Here is a 26312-nt window from a genome sequence, read left to right as displayed (position 1 = left end):
TGGCAGCCACTTTCTCCTCTCTCCCCATTGAATACACATACATATTCGGCTCAGAGAGTTGGGAAAGATAGCAGTCGGCTGAATGATCATTCGGCCAACAGCTATTGAATGTGCATGGCAACCCTTAACCTTGGTTGAACAAGTCCCCAGGGTAAGGGATCTACCCAGGGATGTAGCTATTGGGGGTGCAGAGGTAGCAGTCGATACCGGGCCCAGGAGCCTGAGGGGGGCCAAAGACCCTTGTGCCACATAAGAAGACACCAGTATTATAGCAAATGCATACAAATGCTGGCAAGTTGCCAACTGGAGGGAAGGGGTTAGGTCAGGAATTTGGCTATGTGCTTCCCTGTCCCTGGCCACAAAGCACTGAGGGAAGGGGGGCCCAAGCTGAACTCTTGCACCAGGGCCCATGAACCTTTAGCTATGCCCCTGGATCTACCAAACTGTCAACTTCAAATGAGGTTGACCTCACGGACCAAATATGGGGGAGCCATTTTTTTTAATTGTGTATTGGAATGTTAATACCACCGCAATGCAGCGCCAGATCCCTACCTAACTTCACAGCAGTGCTGTGCCTCTGTAAATGGTAGACGGTCACTGCATACTACAGCTCAGGTAGGACACAGGCTCCTTGCAGTACATCAAACGGAAAACTTATCCGACACGAAGGCTAAAAGCAGATCCAATTTTTATTCGATAGCAGACTGCTTAAAATTACAGTCCAGAAGTTCAGGAGACGCTTGCGCATTTCCAGCACCTTTTGGTACGTGCAGTCTCAGCCTGAAGGTAAGCCAGACATCCATCTGTACCTGGAGCTGATCACGATTGCCTTCAAGAACCGTTTCTAGCTGTACCAAGTTTATTTATGCAAATCATACACCTCACGCGTTTTAGGACCTTCAGAATGCATTAAGAGATTGGAAATAGGATGTAATGGTGAAAAAGGTATAATTTATTTCCTACTATTTTCTCAAGCGGTGCAGTCTCGAACGCTTTTCCAGCAGTGGGAATGAAGCTGTATTCGTTCAAAATACAGAGGCGATTAATAGAGGGGCCACTGGGCGGAGGAGAAGGGAGTCTATTAACTCCCTAATGGGGCAGACAGAATACTGCATGAAAGTGTTTTTTCTTGTACAATGTACCAGGACGTGTTACATTAAGCCTTTTACGAGGCTCAGGCAGCAAGATGTCTGCAGACATATACCGGTGTAAGACACCTGACCCTACATTTCAATTTAACAAAATGACAGCAGAGAACAACCTTTCGTTTTTTTTACCGCCATGATAATGGCCGACTGGGGCAATGAGCCGTGAATTACGACTGTCTGCAGTCTAATGGGAGCTCCTCCAGCCTGCCGGACCTGTAACTTTTCTGAAATGACAATTACGTCTGCGATAGAGAGATGTGGAGGAGACAGAGCAGGACTCTATGTACCTGCCAAGGCTGCGCTGCACAGGGAACAGACGTCAATACGAGACACTGCCAAGTGCCCAGGAATGGACGGAGGGAAAACAACTGCGGATTCCTGCCAGCGAAATATAACCACCATGAAGGATGGAGTAGCTTTATTCCCATAGATCATAGACAAGATGCAGCAATTGGCTATGCAATATAATGAGTCAATTAAACTTGAAGGCAACCTACAAGCGAGGAGGGAAGTAATCTGAAGCCCCGATTTAACATTTAAAGAAGTATTCCGATTTCAGCAAACAAATGGAAATTCCCAAGGTCTCTGTTTGCAGTAGGAAGCTTTAAGCTTTGCTTCTAGTGGATAAAAATCCGCCCTGCTCATCCAGTATTATACTCCAGAGCTGCACTCACTATTCTGCTGGTGCAGTCACTGTGTACATACATTATATTACTTATCCTGTACTGACCCCGAGTTACATTCTGTATTATACTCCAGAGCTGCACCCACTATTCTGCTGGTGGAGTCACTGTGTACATACATTACTTATCCTGTACTGATCCCGAGTTACATCCTGTATTATACTCCAGAGCTGCACTCACTATTCTGCTGGTGCAGTCACTGTGTACATACATTACATTAATTATCATGTACTGATCCTGAGTTACATCCTGTATTATACTCCAGAGCTGCACTCACTATTCTGCTGGTGCCGTCACTGTGTACATACATTACAGTACTTATCCTGAGTTGCATTCTGTATTATACTCGAGAGCAGCACTCACTATTCTGCTGGTGGAGTCACTGTGTACATACATTACATTACTTATCCTGTACTGATCCTGAGTTACATCCTGTATTATACCCCAGAGCTGCACTCACTATTCTGCAGGTGCAGTCACTGTGTACATACATTACTTATCCTGTACTGATCCTGAGGTACATCCTGTAATATACTCCAGAGCTGCACTCACTATTCTGCTGGTGGAGTCACTGTGTACATACATTACATTACTTATCCTGTACTGATCCTGAGTTACATCCTGTATTATACCCCAGAGCTGCACTCACTATTCTGCAGGTGCAGTCACTGTGTACATACATTATATTACTTATCCTGAGTTACATCCTGTATTATACTGCAGAGCTGCACTCACTATTCTGCTAGTGCAGTCACTCTGTACATACATTACTTATCCTGAGTTACATCCTGCATTATACTGCAGAGCTGCGTTCACTATTCTGCTGGTGAAGTCACACACATGTGCAGGTTCACTAAAGACACAGTACAGTTATCAGAGTTGTGACTGACTGACTGTGTATGGCCACCTTAGGGGGGTTGTCCAGCCTTATGGCTGTTTTTAGCTAATCCCAAAGTGTTGCTCCTGGTGAAAAAAAAAAAACACACTCACCTGTTTCCCAACACTTTGCTCTGGTTTGGTCCATGGGCTGATCCGCTGCAGCCAATGACTGGCCTCAGCAGTGACGTGTTCCCAAGTAGCACATGACCCAGCGGTGAGATGCCACTTTGGGACACATCTCCCCCAGGCCAGTCACTGGCTACAGCCGCTCACATGACCCCTTCCAAAAGTTTACAGGTCGGGTACTTGCAGATCACCGATGGAGCCATGGCGCCGGAACTAGGCATCGGGAAGCAGGTGAATATGATTTTTTACTAGGTCCAAGGCGGTTCTGTAGCTAGTAAAAAAAAGAAAAATACCATAAGGCTGAACAACCCCTTTAAAGGTTACCAGGATTACAAAAATGGCTGCTTTTCCAAAAACAGCACCCCCCCTACCGATGGGATGCATCTGGTATTGCAGCTCAGCTCCATATCAGAGAAAAAGAGAGTTTAAGAGCTGAAGCGTCGGATCTGGAGATCTTAGCACAAAAATGTGCTCTGGGACACACAAGGTCAGGAGAAATGACTATCATCCCATCCAGGACGAGAGGTGTGATTCTTCCTAAAATAGCCAAGTGTGTTCCTCTGTTACTGAGATGCACTTATCACTTGCCAAAGGCTTTTCGCTTTGCAGACACATCAGGAATGAAGGTAATAAAAGTTGATTTAGTAACTAAATCTATGTAAAGAGGGTTGTTTGGTTTGGACACTCCAGGATCCTCATCGATCAGCCACAGTGGCTACAAAGTGTCTCTTGCTTTGGAGGACCCAGCAAATCAATGCTTCACTGATTTCAATGAGAACTGTGTAATACTTAATTTCACCTGTGGAGGCACTACAGGGAAACTGAACCTTTGCTGCCAGGGTTCACCATTGATTACAGACGATCCCTTAGAGACCCAAAGGCACCCTGTAATTAGCTTACTATAACGGGGCCCTTTTAACAATAAGGGATTGTCAAAAGTGAAGAAAAATGTCAAAAGTTTACAAGGAAGATGCCCATGTGGTTCAGTCAACCACTTATGAAATTGCCTGTATGGCTAATAAACAGGGGGTTTACCAGTCTGACCCCCATAAGACAGAGTTCAGACCATCAGCAAAGAGTGGCTCTCGTTCTATAGCATCTGGTATCTCCACTTACTCTCATTTTCGGGAGCCTTCAGGGGACCTTGCAAAGGAAAAGTGGTTGTCCAAGTCACAGCGTGGTTTATGTGCCATCTGAGTGCCAAGGGATGCCATGACTGGCTAAAATACTTGGAGCCTGTCAGACCGACATGCTTCATTTTGTCCCCAAGACCAGGAGTCTGGGGAACCAGTCAGTGCACATTACTGCATTAAAAAAATCCCATTCACATCAAGTCACTAGAGTGTAGACAAGAGCTGTGTTCACAGTTCTGCTTATTGCTACTGGAAACAGTCAAAAAGCTGTCAGCCTCCCCTCAAAGGCAGCTCCGGAGTATAATACAGGATGTAACTCAGGATCAGTACAGGATAAGTAATGTAATGTATGTACACAGTGACTCCACCAGCAGAATAGTGAGTGCAGCTCTGGAGTAAAATACAAGATGTAACTCAGGATAAGTAATGTAATGTAGGTACACAGTGACTCCACCAGCAGAATAGTGAGTGCAGCTCTGGAGTAAAATACAAGATGTAACTCAGGATAAGTAATGTAATGTAGGTACACAGTGACTCCACCAGCAGAATAGTGAGTGCAGCTCTGGAGTATAATACAGGATGTAACTCAGGATCAGTAGAGGATAAGTAATGTAATGTATGTACACAGTGACTCCTCCAGCAGAATAGTGAGTGCAGCTCTGGAGCATAATACAGGATGTAACTTAGGAACAGTACAGGATAAGTAATGTATATACATAGTGAATCGACCAGCAGAATGGTGAGTGCAGCTGTGGAGTATAATACAGGATGTAACGTAATGTATGTACTAGGGCTGCAGCTAACTATTATTTTAGCAATCGCGTATTCTACTGATTATTTTTACGATTAATCGAGTGCTTCTAATAAGAAAAAAATAATTAATAGACAGTTTTACTTTATAAAAACTCAGACCCCCTGCCATCAGTGCCCAACACCATTCGTTCCCCCCCAGTGCCATCAGCTCCATTCCCCCCAGTGCCATCAGCTCCACTATCCCCCAGTGCCATCAGCTCTCCCCCACCCCAGTGCCATCAGCTCTCCCACTCCCAGTGCCATCAGCTCTCCCACACCCCAGTGCCATCAGCTCTCCCACACCCCAGTGCCATCAGCTCTCCCACACCCCAGTGCCATCAGCTCTCCCACACCCCAGTGCCATCAGCTCTCCCACACCCCAGTGCCATCAGCTCTCCCACACCCCCAGTGCCATCAGCTCTCCCACACCCCCAGTGCCATCAGCTCTCCCACACCCCCAGTGCCATCAGCTCTCCCACACCCCAGTGCCATCAGCTCTCCCACACCCCCAGTGCCATCAGCTCTCCCAAACCCCCAGTGCCATCAGCTCTCCCCCACCCCCAGTGCCATCAGCTCTCCCCCACCCCCAGTGCCATCAGCTCTCCCCACCCCCAGTGCCATCAGCTCTCCCCCACCCCCAGTGCCATCAGCTCTCCCCCACCCCCAGTGCCATCAGCTCTCCCCCACCCCCAGTGCCATCAGCTCTCCCCCACCCCCAGTGCCATCAGCTCTCCCCCACCCCAGTGCCATCAGCTCTCCCCCACCCAGAGCCATCAGCTCCACTCCCCCTTGTGCCATTGTCTCTCTCCCCCTTTTGTCATAGTCTCTGCTCCCCTCGTCGTGCCAGCTCTCCCCAAAGGCCGGGCCACACTTCAGTTAAACCATGGATGCATAGTCTGTGAAAGACCAGCCTGCCCTTCTCCTGACACCCGGCGTACACAGCATCATTGGCAGCTATGACGCTGTGCACGCCGGGCGCCCTGCCTTAGTCGCGCCCCCACCCCATCGGTTTCACCAACTTATGTTCCCAGCACAAGCGCTGCCGACACTCCATCGTTCCGCGCTGCTCTGGGCCTGACGTCACACAGCGCATCAGGTCACGGCGTGCATACGTTAGGAGGTCAGTGCAGCGCGGGAACATGGACATGCTGTGGAGTGCCCGGAGACCCCCCGCTGGAAAGGTAAATATTATGAGCGCATGGCGGGCCAGCAGGAGACCACGGAGCGGGAGTAATAGCAAGCGCTTCACTCCCGCTCCGTGGTCACGTGACACAAATAAATCCTCAATGCAAAAAATTTGCATCAAGTATTTTTTTGTGTCGAATTACCCGATTTAATTCAGTACTCGTTGCAGCCCTAGTATGTACACAGTGACTTCACCAGCAGAATAGTGAGTGCAGCTCTGGAGTATAGTACAGGATGTAACTCAGGATCAGTACAGGATAAGTAATGTAATGTATGTACACAGTGACTTCACCAGCAGAATAGTGAGTGCAGCTCTGGAGTATAATACAGGATGTAACTCAGGATCAGTACAGGATAAGTAATGTATGTATACAGTGACTTCACCAGCAGAATAGTGAGTGCAGCTCTGGAGTATAATACAGGATGTGACTCAGGATCAGTACAGGATAAGTAATGTAATGTATGTACACAGTGACTGCACCAGCAGAATAGCGAGTGCAGCTCTGGAGTATAATACAGGATGTAACTCAGGATCAGTACAGGATAAGTAATGTAATGTATGTACACAGTGACTGCACCAGCAGAATAGTGAGTGCAGCTCTGGAGTATAATACAGGATGTAACTCAGGATCAGTACAGGATAAGTAATGTAATGTATGTACACAGTGACTGCACCAGCAGAATAGTGAGTGCAGCTCTGGAGTATAATACAGGATGTAACTCAGTATCAGTACAGGATAAGTAATGTATGTAAACAGTGACTGCACCAGCAGAATAGTGAGTGCAGCTCTGGAGTATAATACAGGATGTAACTCAGGATCAGTACAGGATAAGTAATGTAATGTATGTACACAGTGACTTCACCAGCAGAATAGTGAGTGCAGCTCTGGAGTATAATACAGGATGTAACTCAGGATCAGTACAGGATAAGTAATGTATGTATACAGTGACTTCACCAGCAGAATAGTGAGTGCAGCTCTGGAGTATAATACAGGATGTGACTCAGGATCAGTACAGGATAAGTAATGTAATGTATGTACACAGTGACTGCACCAGCAGAATAGCGAGTGCAGCTCTGGAGTATAATACAGGATGTAACTCAGGATCAGTACAGGATAAGTAATGTAATGTATGTACACAGTGACTCCACCAGCAGAATAGTGAGTGCGGCTCTAGAGTATAATACAGGATGTAATTCAGGATCAGTACAGGATAAGTAATGTAATGTATGTACACAGTGACTCCACCAGCAGAATAGTGAGTGCAGCTCTGGAGTATAATACAGGATGTAACTCAGGATCAGTACAGGATAAGTAATGTAATGTATGTACACAGTGACTGCACCAGCAGAATAGTGAGTGCAGCTCTGGAGTATAATACAGGATGTAACTCAGGATCAGTACAGGATAAGTAATGTAATGTATGTACACAGTGACTGCACCAGCAGAATAGTGAGTGCAGCTCTGGAGTATAATACAGGATGTAACTCAGGATCAGTACAGGATAAGTAATGTAATGTATGTACACAGTGACTCCACCAGCAGAATAGTGAGTGCAGCTCTGGAGTATAATTCAGGATCAACACAAGAGAAGTAATGTAACATATTTACAAAGTGACTCTACTATTGCAGTTTTCCACATTTGTTGTTGGCAGCTCTGTTCCGCAACCATGGCGTATGTTATCTGGTGTTACAGTTTTGAATCGTATTAATTACATGTCGATGAGCTGCTTTCTATGAAACCGCAGAGTAAATAGCACGTATCACATTACATTCATAAGTCATATTATTTGTGTGTTCCTCCTAGTACAAAGCTCATACCCGACGCCTTCCTATATTTAGCGGTGGGGATCCTTCTTACAAGACAAGGAAATGTAAACCTGATATTAATCTGTGTAATTATAATTACATAAAAATCAGCATTTTATACAGTAATTTTCGCGGTTGATTGAAATTTCCATAGATTAGAACTCGTTCAATCAACAGCATAGGTGAGGGCAGGACACACTGGCTCTACAGCATTAGGTATAAAGAAACCAGCACTCGCTCAGGTGCACACTGCCCGGGAGAAGAGCGTACTCCACGATAATCAAATAAGAAAACTCCCAGCAGCTGTGTCTTCATGCAGGTAAACTTTTTTTATTCCATTTGTAGGAATGGTCCTATAACCAGGATGCGTTTCGGCGATGTGCCTTTATCAACAGGTGATAACACCTGCATGAAGACACAGCTGCTGGGAGTTTTCCCATTTGGCTCTACAGCATGGCTGGGGTAAGACTGCAATACTTCTCAAATTCCAGTGGAGGATATTCAGTAGATTATTCATCTTAGTCATTGATACAATTTAGGCTGCGCTTACACTGTACGTTCGGAAAAGTTCCCAGCACATGCGCCAAACATATCCATTGTTTCTTCCATTAAAAGTCTCACCTCAAAAAATGGTGGCATACTACTAGGATATGCCATCAATGTCAGATAGCTGTCGGGCCCTCGGGCCCACCCCTGGGACTGGCAGTGTCCCAAAGTAAAGCGCAAGCCTGGACACCGCTCCATTCACTTCTACAAAACTGCTGTAAGTAGCTGGAAATGGCTCGGCTATCTTCGCAGAATGGAGGGTGGCAGCGCATGGGGGTGCGCACTTGTTCACTTTGGAAGCGCTGTTCTAGAGATAGGTGCTGGTACCAGAGATGGGACCAGCACCTATATTTGACATTGGTGGCATATCCTATCGAATAAAGGATATCCACAATGGATGTTCAATAGAACATTTAAAGGCAATGTGTCACAGGGGTTCTCCGTGCCCTTTGTCTAATTAGTAGTTGTAACTACTAAGAGGTCTGTGGTTCTTAATATATTTTGGCGCATTCTTCGCCGATCTACTTTATACTAAGGCTGGTGTTTGTTACATTTCTGGATACCAGTAGGATAATTCTTATCATTTATTACATATGTAGTAATACTCAGAAATAAGGCTTTGTTCACATCTATATTCAGAACCTAGGGCTTTCCCCCGAACTTCACAATATCTTTGGCAAGAGTATCACAGTCTACAGCGCTATTTTTGGCACATTGATGGATCCCATTAAAGTCAATTTTATCCCCCAAGGTTTGCCGGTATATGCTTCCCGCATAGCTTTAATGGCTCCGTTGTAAACAAAATCATGATATAGCGAACAGCACCCAAAATATCTGCTGGGTGACATGTAACACATACTTGTGGCATTGGTGCAATTCACAGACAGCAAGCTGTGGTGCACTGGTTGCTAGTCCTGGGCATGATATTGTGAGCAGGGTGCAGTTGTCTGCATGCAGTACTGGGCCGGATATTATATGATGGCTGACATGGGGGGGCATGATGGCTGACCTTCAGTATATTCCAATACAGTGCTGCCACCTGCAGGCCTTTATTGGAATATTCCATACTGGTGAAACGGAATTCACATGGCACTCACAAGAGGGTTAAAAGCTTTTTTTATTCAAATTTGCAGCTACATGAAGATGCGGACATATTGGCGACAGCCATTTTATCCTAGTATGCACTTCATCTGTGATAGGCATTTGAGCCCCCAGCAGGCTCCGGCCTATCATTACCAGGCAACAGCTTTCCAGATCTCAGAGACAGGAAGCTGATACCGGCAAGGGAGTGCAGTGCTCCCACATTTTCTTCAGTTATAATCTGCGGTCACATTTGACTAAAACATCATCTGGGGGGTGAAATGCCTGCGATTGGCGTTATTGTCGATCGCGGACATCAGCTCCACATCTCTGTTATTTAAACAGATGACCTACGCGTAAAATGAATCTCTAGGGCTGCATTGTTGACACTGGATTTTAATGAAGGAGAAAAAGTTGTAAATAAAGTTATAAAGTTGTTTGTTTCATCAAGTCCTGGATTGTTTTGTGAATTATACATGGTATAGCCTCAAACCTTACAGGATCTGTGCACAGAAAGAGGTGCAGCTACTGAAGGGTCGGTGAGCTGGTTTACGAAATTATAGATAGGTCACCAATATTTAACCCCTTAAACCACCGTGACGTATCGGTACGTCATAGGTGGTGCAGGAGATGTATGAAGCGGGCCCGCTCCATACACGCGGGTGCTGGCTGTATCATACAGCCAGCACACGGTTGCACTGACAGGGAGCGGCGATCACGGTTCCACTGCCATGGCAACCTGGACACTGCTGAAGTGATCCAGGCCTCTGCCATGGCTCTCTCCATACTGAGCTATGCACGAGGCATAGCTCAGAATGGAAACTGTAGAAATCCTATTCACCCTAATAGAGATCTATTAGGGTGAATTTTTTTTTTTATCCTTAAAATGTTTAAGAAAATTTTAAGGACCAGTTCAAGTCTGAAGGCACTTTGTGGGGCCTACATAGTGGATACCCTCATAAATGATCCCATTTTGGAAACTACACCCCTTAAAGGGGTTATCCCATCTTAGACAATGGGGGCATATCGCAAGGATATGCCCCCATTGTCTGATAGGTGCGGGTCCCACCGCTGGGACCCGCACCTATAAGGAGAACAGAGCAGAGAAAGTGAAGGAGGGCGCACTGCGCATGCGCAGCCGCCCTCCGTTCATTTCTATGGAGCCGCCGAAAATAGCCGAGCGCTGGCTCGGCTATTTCCGTCGGCCCCATAGAAATGAATGGGAGCGTTGGCCGCGCATGTGCGGTGCGCTCCCATTCACTTCAATGTGAGAGGCGGGGAGCTGCGCCTGGTGGTGGTCGGACCCTGGGAAATCCGGGGTCCTCCAGCCACAACTCTCCCCGGCTCTGTTCTCGTTGTAGGTGCGGGTCCCAGAGGTGGGACCCGCACCTATCAGACAATGGGGGCATATCCTAGCGATATGCCCCCATTGTCTAAGATGGGATAACCCCTTTAAGGGGTGTAGTTTCCAAAATGGGATCATTTATGAGGGTATCCACTATGTAGGCCCCACAAAGTGCCTTCAGACTTGAACTGGTCCTTAAAATTTTCTTAAACATTTTAAGGATTGCTTCTAAAATTCTAACCCTTCCAACATCCCAAAAAAATAAAATGACATTTCCAAAATGATGCCAACGTAAAGTAGACATATGGGGAATGTTAAGTAATACATATTTTATGAGGTATCACTTTCTGTTTTAAAAGCAGAGAAATAGAAATTTTAATAATTGTGAATTTTTTAAAATTTGTAGTAAACTTGGCATTTTTTTCATAAATAAAGGTGAAATATATTGACTCAAATTTATGACTTAATACAATGAAATACAATGTGTCACTAGAAAAAAAATCTCAGAATAACTTGGATAAGTAAAAGTGTTTCAAAGTTATTACCACATAAAGTGATAAGTCAGATTTTCAAAAATAAGCCTGGTCATGAAGGTGCAAAATAGCCCGGTCATTAAGGTGTTAAGGGTTTAATCAATGTGGCACTGTAGCCTCTTCCGCAGCTTGAGACGCCATGTTCATCGGACACATGGCCTTGGAGCAGCTCAGTACCATCCAAGCGAATACGCTATATAGCAGAGACGCTATATAGTGTATGGCACTCTGCTTTTACTTCCAGGAAACTATTTTACACATTGCTGTAACTTTATATGGCTGTCACAAATATAACAGAAGATATTGTATTCATAATCTAGAATCTTAGCTTTAAAACGATACCACGATGGAAGTTGCTATATTTGGAGTCCAGCACTTACTTAAAGTCAGGATAAATAGTTTTACTTTCTGGTGCTATGTTTGCATAGGGGAGGAGGGAGCTGCAGGTGAGAGTAGAAAGGAAGATGATGCTATCATTCCTCCCTCTGTACAGCCGCCAGTGAGGGAGTGATACATGAACTTGTTTTCATGTTATCACCCCCTTATCAATGAGACATGATAAGTGTTCCGCAAATAGCACTTTTAGGGGTAGTCTTTTTTTGTGCATGTAGACATACTAGACATACACATAGGTGACATATATGGACTCTGCCTGAGTCTATGTTGAACTTTTCCATCTTGTGGGATCAGGCTCTGCTCACACAAATATGACTTTTTTTTTTTTTTTTTTACAAATGCTAAATAGCATGAAGGTGCCCATAAGTGTAAAGTGCTGGACTATCAGAATTTCTGAACTACCAGACATTAAAAGACTTTCACGGCACCTGTTTCATTACACTTACCATGTACCCATTCAACATTATAAGGAAATTCGCACAAGCCTGGAGAAGCCCTATTGAATTAACACCCCCGTCCCTGCAGGTATTTCCTTTTGCAAAGAAGGTCATATTGAACGGACCAGAAGGACTCCGATAAATTCAATTCCATCAGCTGCTGGAGGAACGGTTTATGAGGCGGGTGACCATCCGTCAGTGCTTTAGCAGAGGAACCGTACAGAAACGGTTAATATAAAAAAGGTTGCATTCGGCTCTATTAATGTTCAGGTCCTCCTTTCTGGGGGATGGGGGGAGTTTACAAAACAGCTGAAGCCAGGATGTATGGAAGAAAGGCATGGTTTACATGGCCACTCTCGATGGCGGCTGCTATAATTTAAAAAAATTGGCCTAATTAATAAAAAGCCAAGTAATTTAATGTAATCTTTAGGACATAATTGTGTTTATAAAAACACTTATTACATTACTGAAAATTGTAATAAATGAGTGAAAACATCGCAGACGCAGAGTGAAGGTGAAGTACTAGGCATGAAATAAGAGAACCAGAGTACCGTAATTAACTGCAGCTCCCTTAAGAATACTGCAATTTTTACCATACGGTTGTGGTGCTGCTTCTTCCTGCTCCATCACTGCAGTCCATATAAATAAATCCCCCAATACTATAACTCTGCATGGGTTAATGGAGTGCCAATGCTCCTCATTCCCTCCTTCAATTTTTAAAAGGGGTTTTCTACCACCACTACCACCACTCTGGACCACCCTCCACAGGAACCACAGAGAAGAGTAGCATAGAAGATCCATTCATCTATGACATAACTGATGGGAGCGTGGCATGTAATACCCTATTTGCCCTGTAGTGGCCACTGTAAGGAAAATGAACTAAACGTTCTAATGCCCCATGCTTTGGTTGGACACCTTTGTGGTGAAGTCATATGACCATGGTTGCCAATTGCTGCCAAGCTATAAGATGTCACTATAAACCAAACGTCAACAAGGCCGGCGGTGATTAGCCACCATAACCACTTGATGTGCTGCCTCCATGGAATCTCACCATAAATCAAGATTCCGGACAATTGGAGAGGTAAGTAGATTTCACACACTGATAGCAACACCAAGATGTGCAGCACCTGAAACTACGGATACTGGAAGCCTGTGCTAGCATTTCTCCTGCGGTGTTGCTATCAGTGTGTGAAGAGTGGGAGAAGAGGGTTGCATTGACAATCCAACACAATGGGCAGCACATTGAACACATTTTATAAGTGGTCAGAAACTTGTAAATAACTCATGAAAGAATAAAGTTACGTTAAAACCAAGCACACCATTGTTTTTCTTGTGAAATTCCCAATAAAGTTTGATGTGTCACATGACCCTCTTCGAATTGAAAAAACTAAAGTTGGATTCAAAATGGCTGACTTCAAAATGGCCACCATGGTCACCACTCATCTTGAAAAGTTTCCCCCCTCACATATACTAATGTGCCACAAACAGGAAGTTAATATCACCAACCATTCCCATTTTATTAAGGTGTATCCATATAAATGGCCCACCCTGTATACTGTATATGTGATGCTTCCGTTTGCGATCCTCAAAAAAACGTTAACTAAACGGAAATACGGAACGGAAGCGGAAACACTACTGAAACGGAAAAAGGGATCAGTTTAAAACGGAGCGCAAAACACTGAAAAAGCCATACGGTCGTGTGCAAGAGGCCTAAAGATAAGAGAATACCAAAGGGAATGGAGTCTGAGACATCTAATGACTAGGGCCAATAAATGTCATGGACATAACGGTCACAAGTTGCTATTATGTAGAAACCATGCTGTAACACTGAGTCTTGGATCACAAAGCCTGTAGGAGGTCATTCATATTTTACTCCCAGGAAATCCCTTTATAAATTACTGTAACTTTATACGACTGTTGCAATTTGAACATAAGGGATTGTATTCATAATCTAGAATCTTAGCTTTCAAATGATACCAGGATCAAAGCTCAAGGTGCAATATTTGGGGTGCAGTCAGGATTAATAGTCTTACAGGTGCTGTGTCTGTATAGGGGAGGAGGGAGCTGCAGGTGAGAGCTGAAAGGAAGAGGACAGCCTGATGCTATAATTCCTCCCTCTGTATAGCCCCCAGTGAGGGAGTGATACATGGACTTTTCTTCATGTTATCACCCCTTATCAATGAGAGATGATAAGTATAAGCCTGTAGAATGCATTTTATTATCTGGAGTTTCCCTTTAACCAGGGATGCTCAACCTGTGGCTCCCCCAGATGTTGTAAAACTAAAACTCCCTTCATGCCCTGCTGTATGCTGATAGCTGTAGGCTGTCTTGGCATGCTGGGAGTTGTAGTTTTGCGACAGGTTGGGCATCCCTTCCTTTAACAATTCAAGAGCACCGATTCCTCTTGGGTAAAGTACTTCCTAATCATTAACTTAAGATCATACCGAGACTTAAAAAACTTGAAAATCCCATCTCCGGCTGAGACAGGAAAAATAACAATTTGCAGTTATTAGAGATGGAGGAAACCAGATGGTGCTACCAATTCTTAAAGGAATGACAACAAAGAATGAATCCTTGTGAGGTGCTCTTCAAGGTTTTTAGTATTTTTTTTTAATCTTCTTACCGAGTCTGGGCTCCACTGTGCTGTTCATCTTTTCATCAATGAATATGAACCTTCCACCGCCGAAGTCTTTGGAGTAGTCAGACAAATAGAGCAAGGACGTGTAGTCAAAAGATCCATAGGTGACCTGGGGATGGAGAGACACAAGGTCAATTAACCAAGTCCCATCAAGACTCCTGGCCTTTAGGGGTCTTCTGAAGAGCTCAACATCATAATGCGAGAAAATAATCCTGAAGAGGGTGCTCTTGTCAATTTTTTATGAAACACCAAGCCTACATCACTCAGTGGCAAGAGCCATAAGGCAACCCCTAACACTTGTTTAAAGGGAATCTTCCACTGGGTTAAATTAGGATATCTGCACAAATCCCTGTCAATACTGAAGTGTTGGTCCCTACCGCCACCCCTGAATAGACCCTTCAAAGTCCCAACCAGAAGAAAAGACAAGTAAGCTCCACCTCCAAATCCTGAGAATGAGAACTTCCTGTTCTTGAGTATCCAGGACTGTTAGACAGCGTCATGTCAAACCTCCAGTTGTTCCCATATCCCCTGCAGTGGACACTGCAATACAGGAAATGGCCAACCATGTAATACATGGGCAAGCTGAGTCCAACAGAGCGAGAAGCTCTTTCTAAATGGTGGGCAACAGAGCAAGGACCCATCCTAAATTACATATGTCCTAATATGGTACATGAAACAGTGTTGCCTTAAGGAGACAAACCCTTTAAGGTCCCGGGATCCAAATGTAAAGAAGAAGAGGCAAACAAGTCAGGTGCTTAGGTGGGGGCTTATGCATTACATGCTGCAGTAGTCATCACCAGCACTTGGCAACTCTTTATCACGGCCGAGAACTGCGGCAATCAATAGATAATTACACCTTATAATTGCTACAATTACCTTAACAGAAAGAGCTGCATTCACAAACATCTACAATTTGAAGCACAGTGGAAAATTCCCCATCTAATGTGCTACTCTCAGCCCTAAACAAAATCAATAGCTTTACCTTTATAAGCACTTCACTCACTGTTTTTGCAGCAGCAGCAGCCACATTAATAACTCTGTGTCCGGACACTGAGCGTAGCAGCTCTATCTTTATACCTCAGAGCAGGAAATCCCAGCATCGTGTGAACAGATGAGCTGAATGCCAACTGCCTGTGTAGTCTGCTAGTCTATCTATGTGTGCACTTAAAGGAATTATCCACTTTTTATTTTTAACTTCATTTCCCCCTAACTTTAACTTTATATAGGTATTTATTCAAAATTACTTACCTGGGCAGCGCTGCGCTCCTGGTCCAATTATATATGGCGGCCACTTAATGCTAGCCTGGTTAGAACCCACAGCGCATGTGTGAGACTGGATCTTTTGCTAGCGCTATGACGAAAAATCCATTCTCACGGTGGATTCCAAACAGGTGAAGATTTACGGCAGGCGATTCCTGACGTAGACACCCTATATAAAATTGGACTGGGAGCGCCGCGCTGCTATGAGAAGCAATTTTTAATATGTAATTTTAAAGTACATATGTAAAAGGTTAATAATGCAAGAGGGTGGGCATGAAATAAAAAAAAAATAAGAAAAGTTGGATTTCCCTTTTAAAGCAAATACTCCAGGTTCATGGAAAGAAAAGCCCATAAAAAGTGGGCCATCCTGGTGATGCTCCGAAACACAAGGTCCACTGGAGCAAGAGCCACTCTTTATACACGCCATGTTGGCTGAGATTAGGGAACACCCCCCTGGTGATTATCTATTAGTAAAGTCAACCCCAACGAGCCACAAGACATCATCCCAACTGGGCAAGATGCGGTTGACCTATGTGTAGATAGGAAGGGCCGCAGTTGTTTGGACCATACTTTCTATAGGACCCAATTAGATGACTATATTGCTCTGGATACCCCTTTGTCATCCTCACAGGCAACAGGAGTCAATAGAAATGGTTCTTGATGTATCATCGCTGGGCCCCCTTTCATTTTTCATTTTTTGCCTAATTCATCTTAGATTTATACTGCGCGGATGGAGGCACAACACAATGGCCGTGATTGCATTGTTCTCCTCTATGTTTCTATCAGAATTCAGATCATCAATGAACAACGTTTTACCCCGTAGGAATTATTATCCGGGGAACGCCTCTTGTAGGAGCTACAGTAAGTAAATAGCCTCTATCAGTACGAGGAGGAGGGGTACGGTGGACTGCTTCTCTCCAGATCTGAACTCAGCTGTGTGAGCGGGAGTCGGGCAGCCTCTGACTGCAAACAAGGGGTCACTATTGGGGGGCACTCACGACCGTATGTATTTTGAAGTCTTGCTGACTTGCTCTAAGTTTAGCTACATTGAATGGAGCTAAACTACAAGCAGACCCCCCGCTGGGGCTTTGCAAGGGATCTGTGGGGTAACCTCGACAAGAATGGGCCTGTATATTCTTGGTGCGGTCTTGAAAAACCCTCGGCCACGTACACTGCGGCCCAAAATCACATTGAAAACAATGGGAGGCAGTTTCAGCAATTGGTTAGACACTGATGAAGGGGTCATTTCTCTAAACCCCGAAACGCGTTTGAAATTAACCCCTTATCTTGAAATAAAGAAAAAACGCACATCGACCGGCCGAGGAGGCGTGGAACCTATTACTGAAAATATCGAACTGCTCAGACAACTTTCGCTACACGGAGGAAACCCTGACTCATCGCGGGGTCACGTGTACTTCAAAGGTTGGCGCAGAATTTTAACACAAGTAATAGCCCTTGAGACCGGAACCCTGATTTCCATAGGAGGCTTACCGTGTCGAGGGCAACAAAGACCACTGAAGTCCTCCTGGTAAGATTGTGACAGTTTGTTTCAATAAGTGATCGCATCCTGTGGATTATACAGCGGGACGCTGCTGTTTGTGTCAAGTGAGCGGGACGCCGCTCTGCATGTTATCAGCCCTTGCCTGCGCTTGAGACTAACAACTACCTGGTATACTGCTTTGGCCCTTGGAAGATTTTTTGGGTTGCCATTGTATTGTGAACATTCCATACCATCAGAGGTCTGGTTGACTGTTACTTTTCCAGAGATTGAGATCTCCTGATGAATTGGCTGAATTGGATATTTTTTTACAGTATTGTGAATACACACACACACACATATATATATATATATATATATATATATATATTTATCTTTTAGTAATTGCTGCCAATCAATTTTAGCATTAAGTATCTTTCTTATTGACCTATCTTTACCATTAATTGTACCATTTATTGTCCGAATTCTATCCATTATTAATAAAATCCCAATACTATAGAGCAGTGGTTCTCAACCTTTCTAAAGCCGTGACCCCTTAATACAGTTCCTCATGTTGTGGTGACCCCCAACCATTACATTTTTTTCCTTGCTACGTCATAACTAATTTTGCTACTGTTATGAATTGTAATGTAAATATCTGATATGTCCCCCCAATCATCATGTGCCAGTATAAAGTCGCCCCCCCATCATCATCATGTGCCAGTATTAAGTCCCCGTCCCCCCCATCATCATCATGTGCCAGTATTAAGTCCCCCCCATCATCATCATGTGCCAGTATTAAGTCGCCCCCCAATCATGTGCCAGTATAAAGTCGCCCCCCCAATCATCATCATGTGCCAGTATAAAGTCCCCCCGCCCATCATCATCATGTGCCAGTCAGTATTAAGTCCCCCCCATCATCATGTGCCAGCCAGTATTAAGTCCCCCCCCATCATCATCATGTGCCAGCCAGTATTAAGTCCCCCCCATTATCATCATGTGCCAGCCTGTATTAAGTCCCCCCCAATCATCATCATGTGCCAGTATAAAGTCCCCCCGCCCATCATCATCATGTGCCAGCCAGTATTAAGTCCCCCCCCATCATCATCATGTGCCAGCCAATATTAAGTCTCCCCCCCATTATCATCATGTGCCAGCCAGTATTAAGTCCCCCCCATCATCATCATGTGCCAGCCAGTATTAAGTCCCCCCCATCATCATCATGTGCCAGCCTGTATTAAGTCCCCCCCCATTATCATCATGTGCCAGCCAGTATTAAGTCCCCCCCCCCCATCATCATCATCATGTGCCAGTATTGTAATAAAATAAAAAAAACACTTATACTTACCTCAGTGTCAGCGATGCGATGCAGGCCTCTTCTGGCCTGTGTCCCGCGCTGTAAGGCTCAGACGGCGTGATGACGTCATCGCGCCACCTGCGCCGGCCTCTGATAGGCTGCTGGCCTCTAATAGCTGGCAGCCTATCAGAGGAAGGGGAGGGGACACACCTCTCCCTCCCCTGCACCACCACAGCACAGGCAGATTACAAGGGAGATGAGCGCAATGGAAGCGCTCATCTCCCTGTGCTTGACTGCGGCGGCGGCTCACTTGGGGGGCGGGAACGGGGGCATTTTAGTTGGGGGGGCATATGGGGGGGGCACAGCATGATGTAGGGGGGGCCGTGGCCCCCTCTGGCGATGCCACTGCTCACGAGGTAGGGTAGTATAACGCTACACGGGCGCCCCACAATGGGAAGCCTTAAGGCGACCCCCCGGAAAGGACCGATCGACTCCCAAAGGGGTCGCGACCCCTAGGTTGAGAACCGCTGCTATAGAGAGTGCCCCACTATTATTATTATATTTTTTTTTTTCACTCGTCAGACTGGGCGTTGTCTGTCAGTGGGAGCACCTCTAAGTGATTCCCTGTCACCCGTGTGCAACATATTCCCGATTTTATTTTAGTTTCAGCGATTTGGTGCCGAATCCAAGCTGAAACCCAGGCACAAAACCTCCGTCTGAACATTTCCCTGCAGGAAAAATTAAGCATTACATGCTGCATAATCATATCTGTAGGGGATCCATATTAGAATTCCCTAATAGGGTGTATGAACATGGATTTTCTAAACCGGACAACAGACACATCAATTTCAGTTATAGCTGCTCAGGCCTGGTGACCACTATGCTATGACAGCAGGCGGAAAACCTACAACTACTAGGGAAATGGGGGTCATTATCTGACATTGCAATGCACTGGTCATTACATCGAGAGGCAATTTGACCCTGTTCTATCCTTCCCAGAGATACAATCTTAAAAAGGAATAAAATTGTTGCCTTGACATTAATGGCCTCAATCTTCACTCTTGGTGGTCTCGTCCCTCCCTGCCTCTCTCTCGGAGATGGTGGGGGTCACAATCCATCCATCTGATAATATTATGGGTCATCAAACAGAAAACAATTTGTAGGATGGTAAAAAGCTTTAATTTATCCTTCAAGTGGCTAAGAGAGGAAGGGACGGGGACTGGGCTGATATGGTGGCAGCAGGGTTATGGCCTCGCTACTGGTTTGCAAAGAGAGGTTAGTGAGATTGGCCGGGTGCGCGGCGCGATTGCGGTTATTTCGGGGAATAGCTTTGCACCGCCATATTTCCTGAATATATAGGCCTGAGCAGGTCACTTATTAAATTAAGACCGGTGATCCATAAAAGCAAGAGATGTACCGAAACAGCGACTGCCCAAAGCACAGGACTGATAGCGGCCCCGCGGGGTCACTTTGATATTATTTATGTCATAGCGCCATTAATTCCAGAGCGCTGTACATGTGAAAAGGCGTGAAAGCAAGCATGAACTAAGTGACAGACTGGTACAGAGGCTGGGGAAGTCACAGCAGGTGAGGGTCGAGGCTGCTCAGGCGGCTGTGTAGTGGCAGAAGATTTTTTTGTAGGGTGAAGGCCTAGGTGAGGGCAAAGGAGGAGGATCTGAGATTACACATGGGGAGGTATCAGGAGATTACACGTGGGGAGGTATCAGGAGATTACATGTGGGGAGGTATCAGGAGATTACATGTGGGGAGGTATCAGGAGATTAGGTCAGAGATGTATGGAGAGGACAGATTGTGGACTGCAGATTACATGTGGGGAGGTATCAGGAGATTAGGTCAGATGTATGGAGGGGACAGGTTGTGGACTGCAGATTACATGTGGGGAGGTATCAGGAGATTAGGTCAGAGATGTATGGAAAGGACGGGTTGTGGACTGCAGATTACATGTGGGGAGGTATCAGGAGATTAGGTCAGAGATGTATGGAGGGGACAGGTTGTGGACTGCAGATTACATGTGGGGAGGTATCAGGAGATTAGGTCAGAGATGTATGGAGGGGACAGGTTGTGGACTGCAGATTACATGTGAGCAGGTATCAGATTAGGTCAGAGATTTAGGCCTCATGCACACGACTGTGGCGTTTTTTTTTTGCGGTCCGCAAACCGCGGATCCGCAAAAAACGGAAGCCGCCCGTGTGCCTTTCGCAATTAGCGGAACGGAATGGGCGGCCCATTGTAGAAATGCTGATTCTTGTCCGCAAAACGGACAAGAATAGGACATGCTATATTTTTTTTGAAGGGCCTCGGAACGGAGCAACGGATGCAGACAGCACACGGAGTGCTGACCGCATCTTTTGCGGCCCCATTGAAGTGAATGAAAAACCTGAAAAACGGTTGTGTGCATGAGGCCTTATGGAGAGGACAAGTTGTTGACTGATTACATGTGGGAGGTATCAGAAGGTTAGGTCAGAGATGTGTGGAGAGGACGGCTTGTGGACTGGAGACTACGCAACCAGCGCAGGTCCAGGTCAGAACTGGGTTCTTTGATGCAGTGCCATGGGAACTAAAAGACTGAAAGTTGCATAGAGAAGAAGCAAAGTCTTCAGAAGCACAGAATATTTCAGTAGAGTGTAAAGATCCTTTGGGAGGTCACTGACTGACAATTACATAGTTGAAGCAGCAGAGTCTACCAGCAGCACAGAGTATTTCAGAAAAGGTGTTTGTTGATCCTGTAAGAGGTCACAGACGGAGGGTTACCGTTTAAAAGTATTTCAGGAGAGGGGTGTGCTGATTCCTGCGGGAATTCACTGACAAATGTAGAGAAGCAGGGGCTCCTGCAGCACAGAGTATTTCAGGATATGGCTGTGCTGACTTTGTGTGAGGCCATGACCTGTCCATTGCCTGTTGTTTTTGCCATAATTTCCCCCTGTCATGTGAGAACCGTATCGGCGCAGACATGTCATGTTCCACCGTGTGTCTGCGGCTCCTGTCTTTCTGCCACGGCAGTTTCAGACAGACGCACGCCGACGTCCGGTGACTTCATGCAATACTGGGTACCGGGCGCTGCCAGACTCTGCAGGGATGTGACCTGATCAAACAGATAGGAGACCATATACTGGGAGGATGTAGCAGAGCTGGAGCTGCTTCGTGGCACCCGGCACCAGAGGCGGAATACACAAGGTCCAAGCTAAACATCACATTCTCCAGAAGCTACACAGAAATGCTGAGACGTCTCCAAGCAGGGTCTTCAAAGAGAAGGTATTAGATGGATTCACTGTACGATGACTCTTGCCACGTCGCCTCTTCTCTTAAAGGCGTACTCCAGCCAGAAGTGAAATGCTAGATTAGTGGGGATCTGAGACCTCCAATCATGTCAGTGCAATAGACTAAATGGAGGGAAAGGATGCATGCCAGACCACTGCTCCATTCAAACTCCTTGCCATGGGCTTTGCAGCTGGGGAAAATGGGGAATGGGGTCCCCCCATCTTGGCAATCAGTGTTACAGAGGTTGGACCCCCACAGATCTAGCAATAGTCATCTATCCAGTGGCTGTAATATCCCTTTAAATTGTCTGCCATACCTGGGTAATCTGAGACAGCCTGGTTAGAGGCTCCTGCTGCCTGACAACCCTAAATAAAGCTGTAGTTGTCAGACAGCATATCCTTAGCAACCAGAGACGTCTGGAGCACAAAAAAGAACTCGTACACAGTGGTCGCTTTCCTGTTCTCCCAGTGCAATAAGGGCAAAAGGAATGCTCCTACACTGCCCCTAGTGGTGGCAACAGGCAGCAGTGGCTATATATGCATATATGATTATTTGGCATCTTCATGTGACATATTATTATATATTCTGATCCAAAAGAAGCCTATTATACACAAACCAGAGTAAAAACACAAAAAAATTGAAAAACATGGCTGCTTTCTTCACAGCGCCACCTCTAGGCATGGGTTGTACATGGTATGGCATGCCAGCCCCATTAAAATAAATGGAGCTGAGCTGCAATACCACACACAACCTGTGGAAAGGAGTGGTGCTGTTTTTGAAAGCAAGCCACCATGTTTCCTAACCTTAGCTTTTCTGTGTCCGTCTGATAATCCAGAATGTCTGGCAACCTTTCGTCCCACTGACGTTTGATCAAAATTATGCAATTGTATAGTTTGAAAAAAAAATCTGGAAATAATTTCTGCTGCTGGAGAAAAATCTTGTAACTGTAGGTGTTTCATTTCCTCTGCTTGTTGTCAGTGGATGATGACATGGAGGAGGCTGAAACACACTGTGACTTAAACGGCATCTGTCAGCAGTTTTGTACCTATGACACTGGCTGACCTGTTACATGTGCACTTGGCAGCTGAAGGCATCTGTGTTGGTCCTATATTTATATGTGCCAGCATTACTGAGAAAAATAAGGTTTTGCTATATACAAATGAGCCTGTAGGAGCAACGGGGGCGTTACCATTACACCTAGCGGCTCTGCTCTCTCTGCAACGTCCTCTGCACTTTGATTGACAGGCAGTGAAAACGTGATCACAGCTGGACCTGTCAATCAAAGTGGAAAGGGTGTGGCAGTTGCAGAGAGAGCAGAGCCTCTAGGTGTAATGGTAACGCCTCCGTTGCTCCTAGAGGCTCATTTGCATTAATTAAAACTTCATTTTCCTCAGCAACTGCGGGCACATATGAACATGAGACAGACATACCTTCAGCTGCCAAGTGCACATGTAACAGGTCAGCCAGTGTCAGAGGTACAAAACTGCTGACAGATGCCCTTTAACACTCCAGCAGCAGATTTCTCTCCAGTGCTGATCATTTGTCACAATGTATCAATACAGGATACGTTGTGACAAACCTTCAGTTGTGGAAAGTAATAGGTCTGTAGGGGGTTTTCGGTCTCTGAATGCTCCTGCTAATTGACAGCAAGCAGTTTTAACTTGCTTCTTTAGATGTCTTGTGGTAAAACGACGGATGAAGCATTTCCCCACCTGCGTCTCCTCGGCTCTCTGGGGGGAAGGGAAATTTATACAATGAATAAAGCTGACTGGAGAAGAAACAAGGGAACCTGTCAGTGCAGAGCGGCACAGCAGCGAGGTCCGGTGGGATTGCGGAGATCTCTCACCTCCATCCCGGCGAGGGGGGGGCTTCAAGCTTTGCTGGCAACGAGCCTCAATTTAATGCCTGGAGGACATAGATACAGGCGGGATGGGGATAAATAATGGACTACATTTCTGTGTGGCACTACTGCTCCAGCTGTGCCGTCACACATGAGCTGAACGGCGCTCAACCACATCATAAATGGCAGTTCCCTAATAAAGGTGTATTATGAGGCTAGCTTCACGCTACGGCCTGCCGGATCTCTCTGCATTCCCGCATTGCCGTCACCGTCCAACCCAAGTAACTATAATGTGGACCGGCAGAGATCCGGCAGCAACCCAGCAGATATGCAGAGCGCTAGTGTGAACAGAGCAGATAATATTGCAGGTCAGCAAGTGTAGCCTCTCTGCCGGCTGTTTTATTGCAGCCTGTGTCTGCTGCTCCACAGCCAGAATACAGGCTGCACCAAACAGCACCTATTGCAGGAATCGCAGAGCCAGAGAGAAGATTTGATTACCTTGTAGCCCTGTATAGCCATACATCGATCTTGGCGGGACAGGACTACCATCTAACAGTTATAGGGGGGCCCTGAGGGCAGAGGAGACAAGGACTGTGCAGTAGGATATCAACATGCCCAATCCTTTTGTTCTTTGGGAGGTGTCTGGCAGCGGCTTTCTTTCCTCTTCCTATTCAGGGCACATGCATGCTCAGCCCAGCTGAGTGTGCATGTATACGGGGTCCAGAAAAGACAGCTGAACTAGTAGGGCCAACAGCTAGCTTAAGGTAGCTTAAAGGGGGTTATCCAACCCCTTAAACGCTTCCCCAAATGCCCGGACCCCTCACACAGATTGTACTTACCTTGCTCTCCAGCACCCCCGTCGCTCCTCACGCTAGGGAGGTTCATTCCTGTCGCGGCCTGCTATTGGCTGAAACACCCCCCCTCACGCGAGACGGTGAGATACAGCAGCGGCCATCAGAAGCGATGCAGATGCTGGGAAACGAGGTAAGTACAGTCTTTTAGGGAGGCGTTTTAGGGGTTAGATAACCCCTTTAAGGCATGTTTAAGGTGGAATGCCCATCGCATGAGGGCAGTGACTGCAGTGATAAGGCTATAGTAGGGAATTGCTGGACTGGCAACACCATAATATATCTGGCAGACTCACAATTTAGAAGAAAATTGCACTTTGGGGCAATCTTTAAGAATGCACCGGATTGCCATAGTCATGTGAGAGGAGCCGGGACCCCCCCCAACTGCCCTTTAAAACTGTATTTGGCCCGGCATGTTTTTTTTTTTTTTTCAACAGAGCGGAAGATAAGTGGTTGTCCGATTAGTTTGGAGCTGCTTATCTCTGATGGGTTTGAAGGAGCTGATGCCACCCCATGATACCCAGGAGTGGATCCTTTAATTACATCTACATAACATTCATACCCATCCCCAGCTCCGGCCCAACGGCACACCCCTGCCCCGCACAGCGCAGAGTCAGATAGGAAATAGACTGTGATTGTAATGGAATAAAGTGGATATAACAGGTCAAGAAGCATCTGGTCCCCCGTCCATCCCTGCATTTTGCTGCAGTTTAACCTCGGCGGGTGCACGGGTCCTGTGTGCACATTACGAGCGGCACGGACAATGGGGATTAACTGCCTGACTCTAGGGAGTTCCCATCAGATCCGGAGGAGATCACCTCTGCCCTCTATTACTGGAGATGCTGCAGATCCGGAGCTGGGGGGGGGGGCGACTTCAAATCATTGCGCCTAAGACCCAGGGCGGACCTGCATATATAGAATACAGAGGATCCATGAATATTGGATCACCTACCAATTCTGTCTAAAAATACGCAGTCAGCACTGCTGTATACAGATGCAGCAGAGCTAAGCAGGGCACGACAATGCTCGGATTATGTGGTGTCTATCTGCAATACCGCACAGCACTGCGGCTAAAACTGTGACGTTTTGAGTAACACGGAACAGTTCAATTACAATTTCAACCCTGCTACATCTGAATTTGTTGCCGTTTGTTGGGTGCACGGGTCACCATCTCCCCAACATCGCTACTCCGTTCTACTGGTGACCTCCAATTTATTTCCATTCTCTTCCTCACTTAGATGACACTGGCTGACCTGTTACATGTGCACTTGGCAGCTGAAGGCATCTGTGTTGGTCCTGTGTTCATATGTGTCCACATTGCTGGGATAAATGATGTTTTATTATATGCAAATGAGCCTTTAGGAGCAATGGGGGCGTTACAGTTACACCTAGAGGCTCTGCTCTCTCTGCAACTGCAACGTCCTCTGCACTGTCAGTGAAAATATCATCACACCTGGTCCTGTCAATCACAGGGCACAGCAGTTGCAGAGGAAGCTGAGCCTCTAGGTGTAATCCAGATTTGTGTCCCATGCTGATCATTTGTTACAATGTATGCTCTTTAAATACTCTGTGCTGCTGGAGG

At 45.9% G+C, this 26312-nt stretch overlaps 1 protein-coding gene across 2 annotated transcripts in view; it reads right to left on the bottom strand.

The window, feature by feature from the left end:
- Positions 1-26312, bottom strand: part of OGFOD3 (2-oxoglutarate and iron dependent oxygenase domain containing 3) — a 91215-nt gene that overhangs the window by 29323 nt on the left and 35580 nt on the right. For both annotated transcript variants that reach the window (XM_044296518.1, XM_044296519.1), the window contains exon 8: positions 14715-14838. In XM_044296518.1, coding sequence (XP_044152453.1) covers positions 14715-14838 — 124 coding nt within the window. The remainder of the gene's footprint in view (positions 1-14714; positions 14839-26312) is intronic.

This window comes from Bufo gargarizans, chromosome 6, assembly GCF_014858855.1.
Source record: "Bufo gargarizans isolate SCDJY-AF-19 chromosome 6, ASM1485885v1, whole genome shotgun sequence".
Taxonomy (NCBI): Eukaryota; Metazoa; Chordata; class Amphibia; order Anura; family Bufonidae; genus Bufo; species Bufo gargarizans.
The sequence above is the reverse complement of the archived record's forward strand: the minus strand, read 5'-3'. Positions and strand labels throughout refer to the sequence as shown.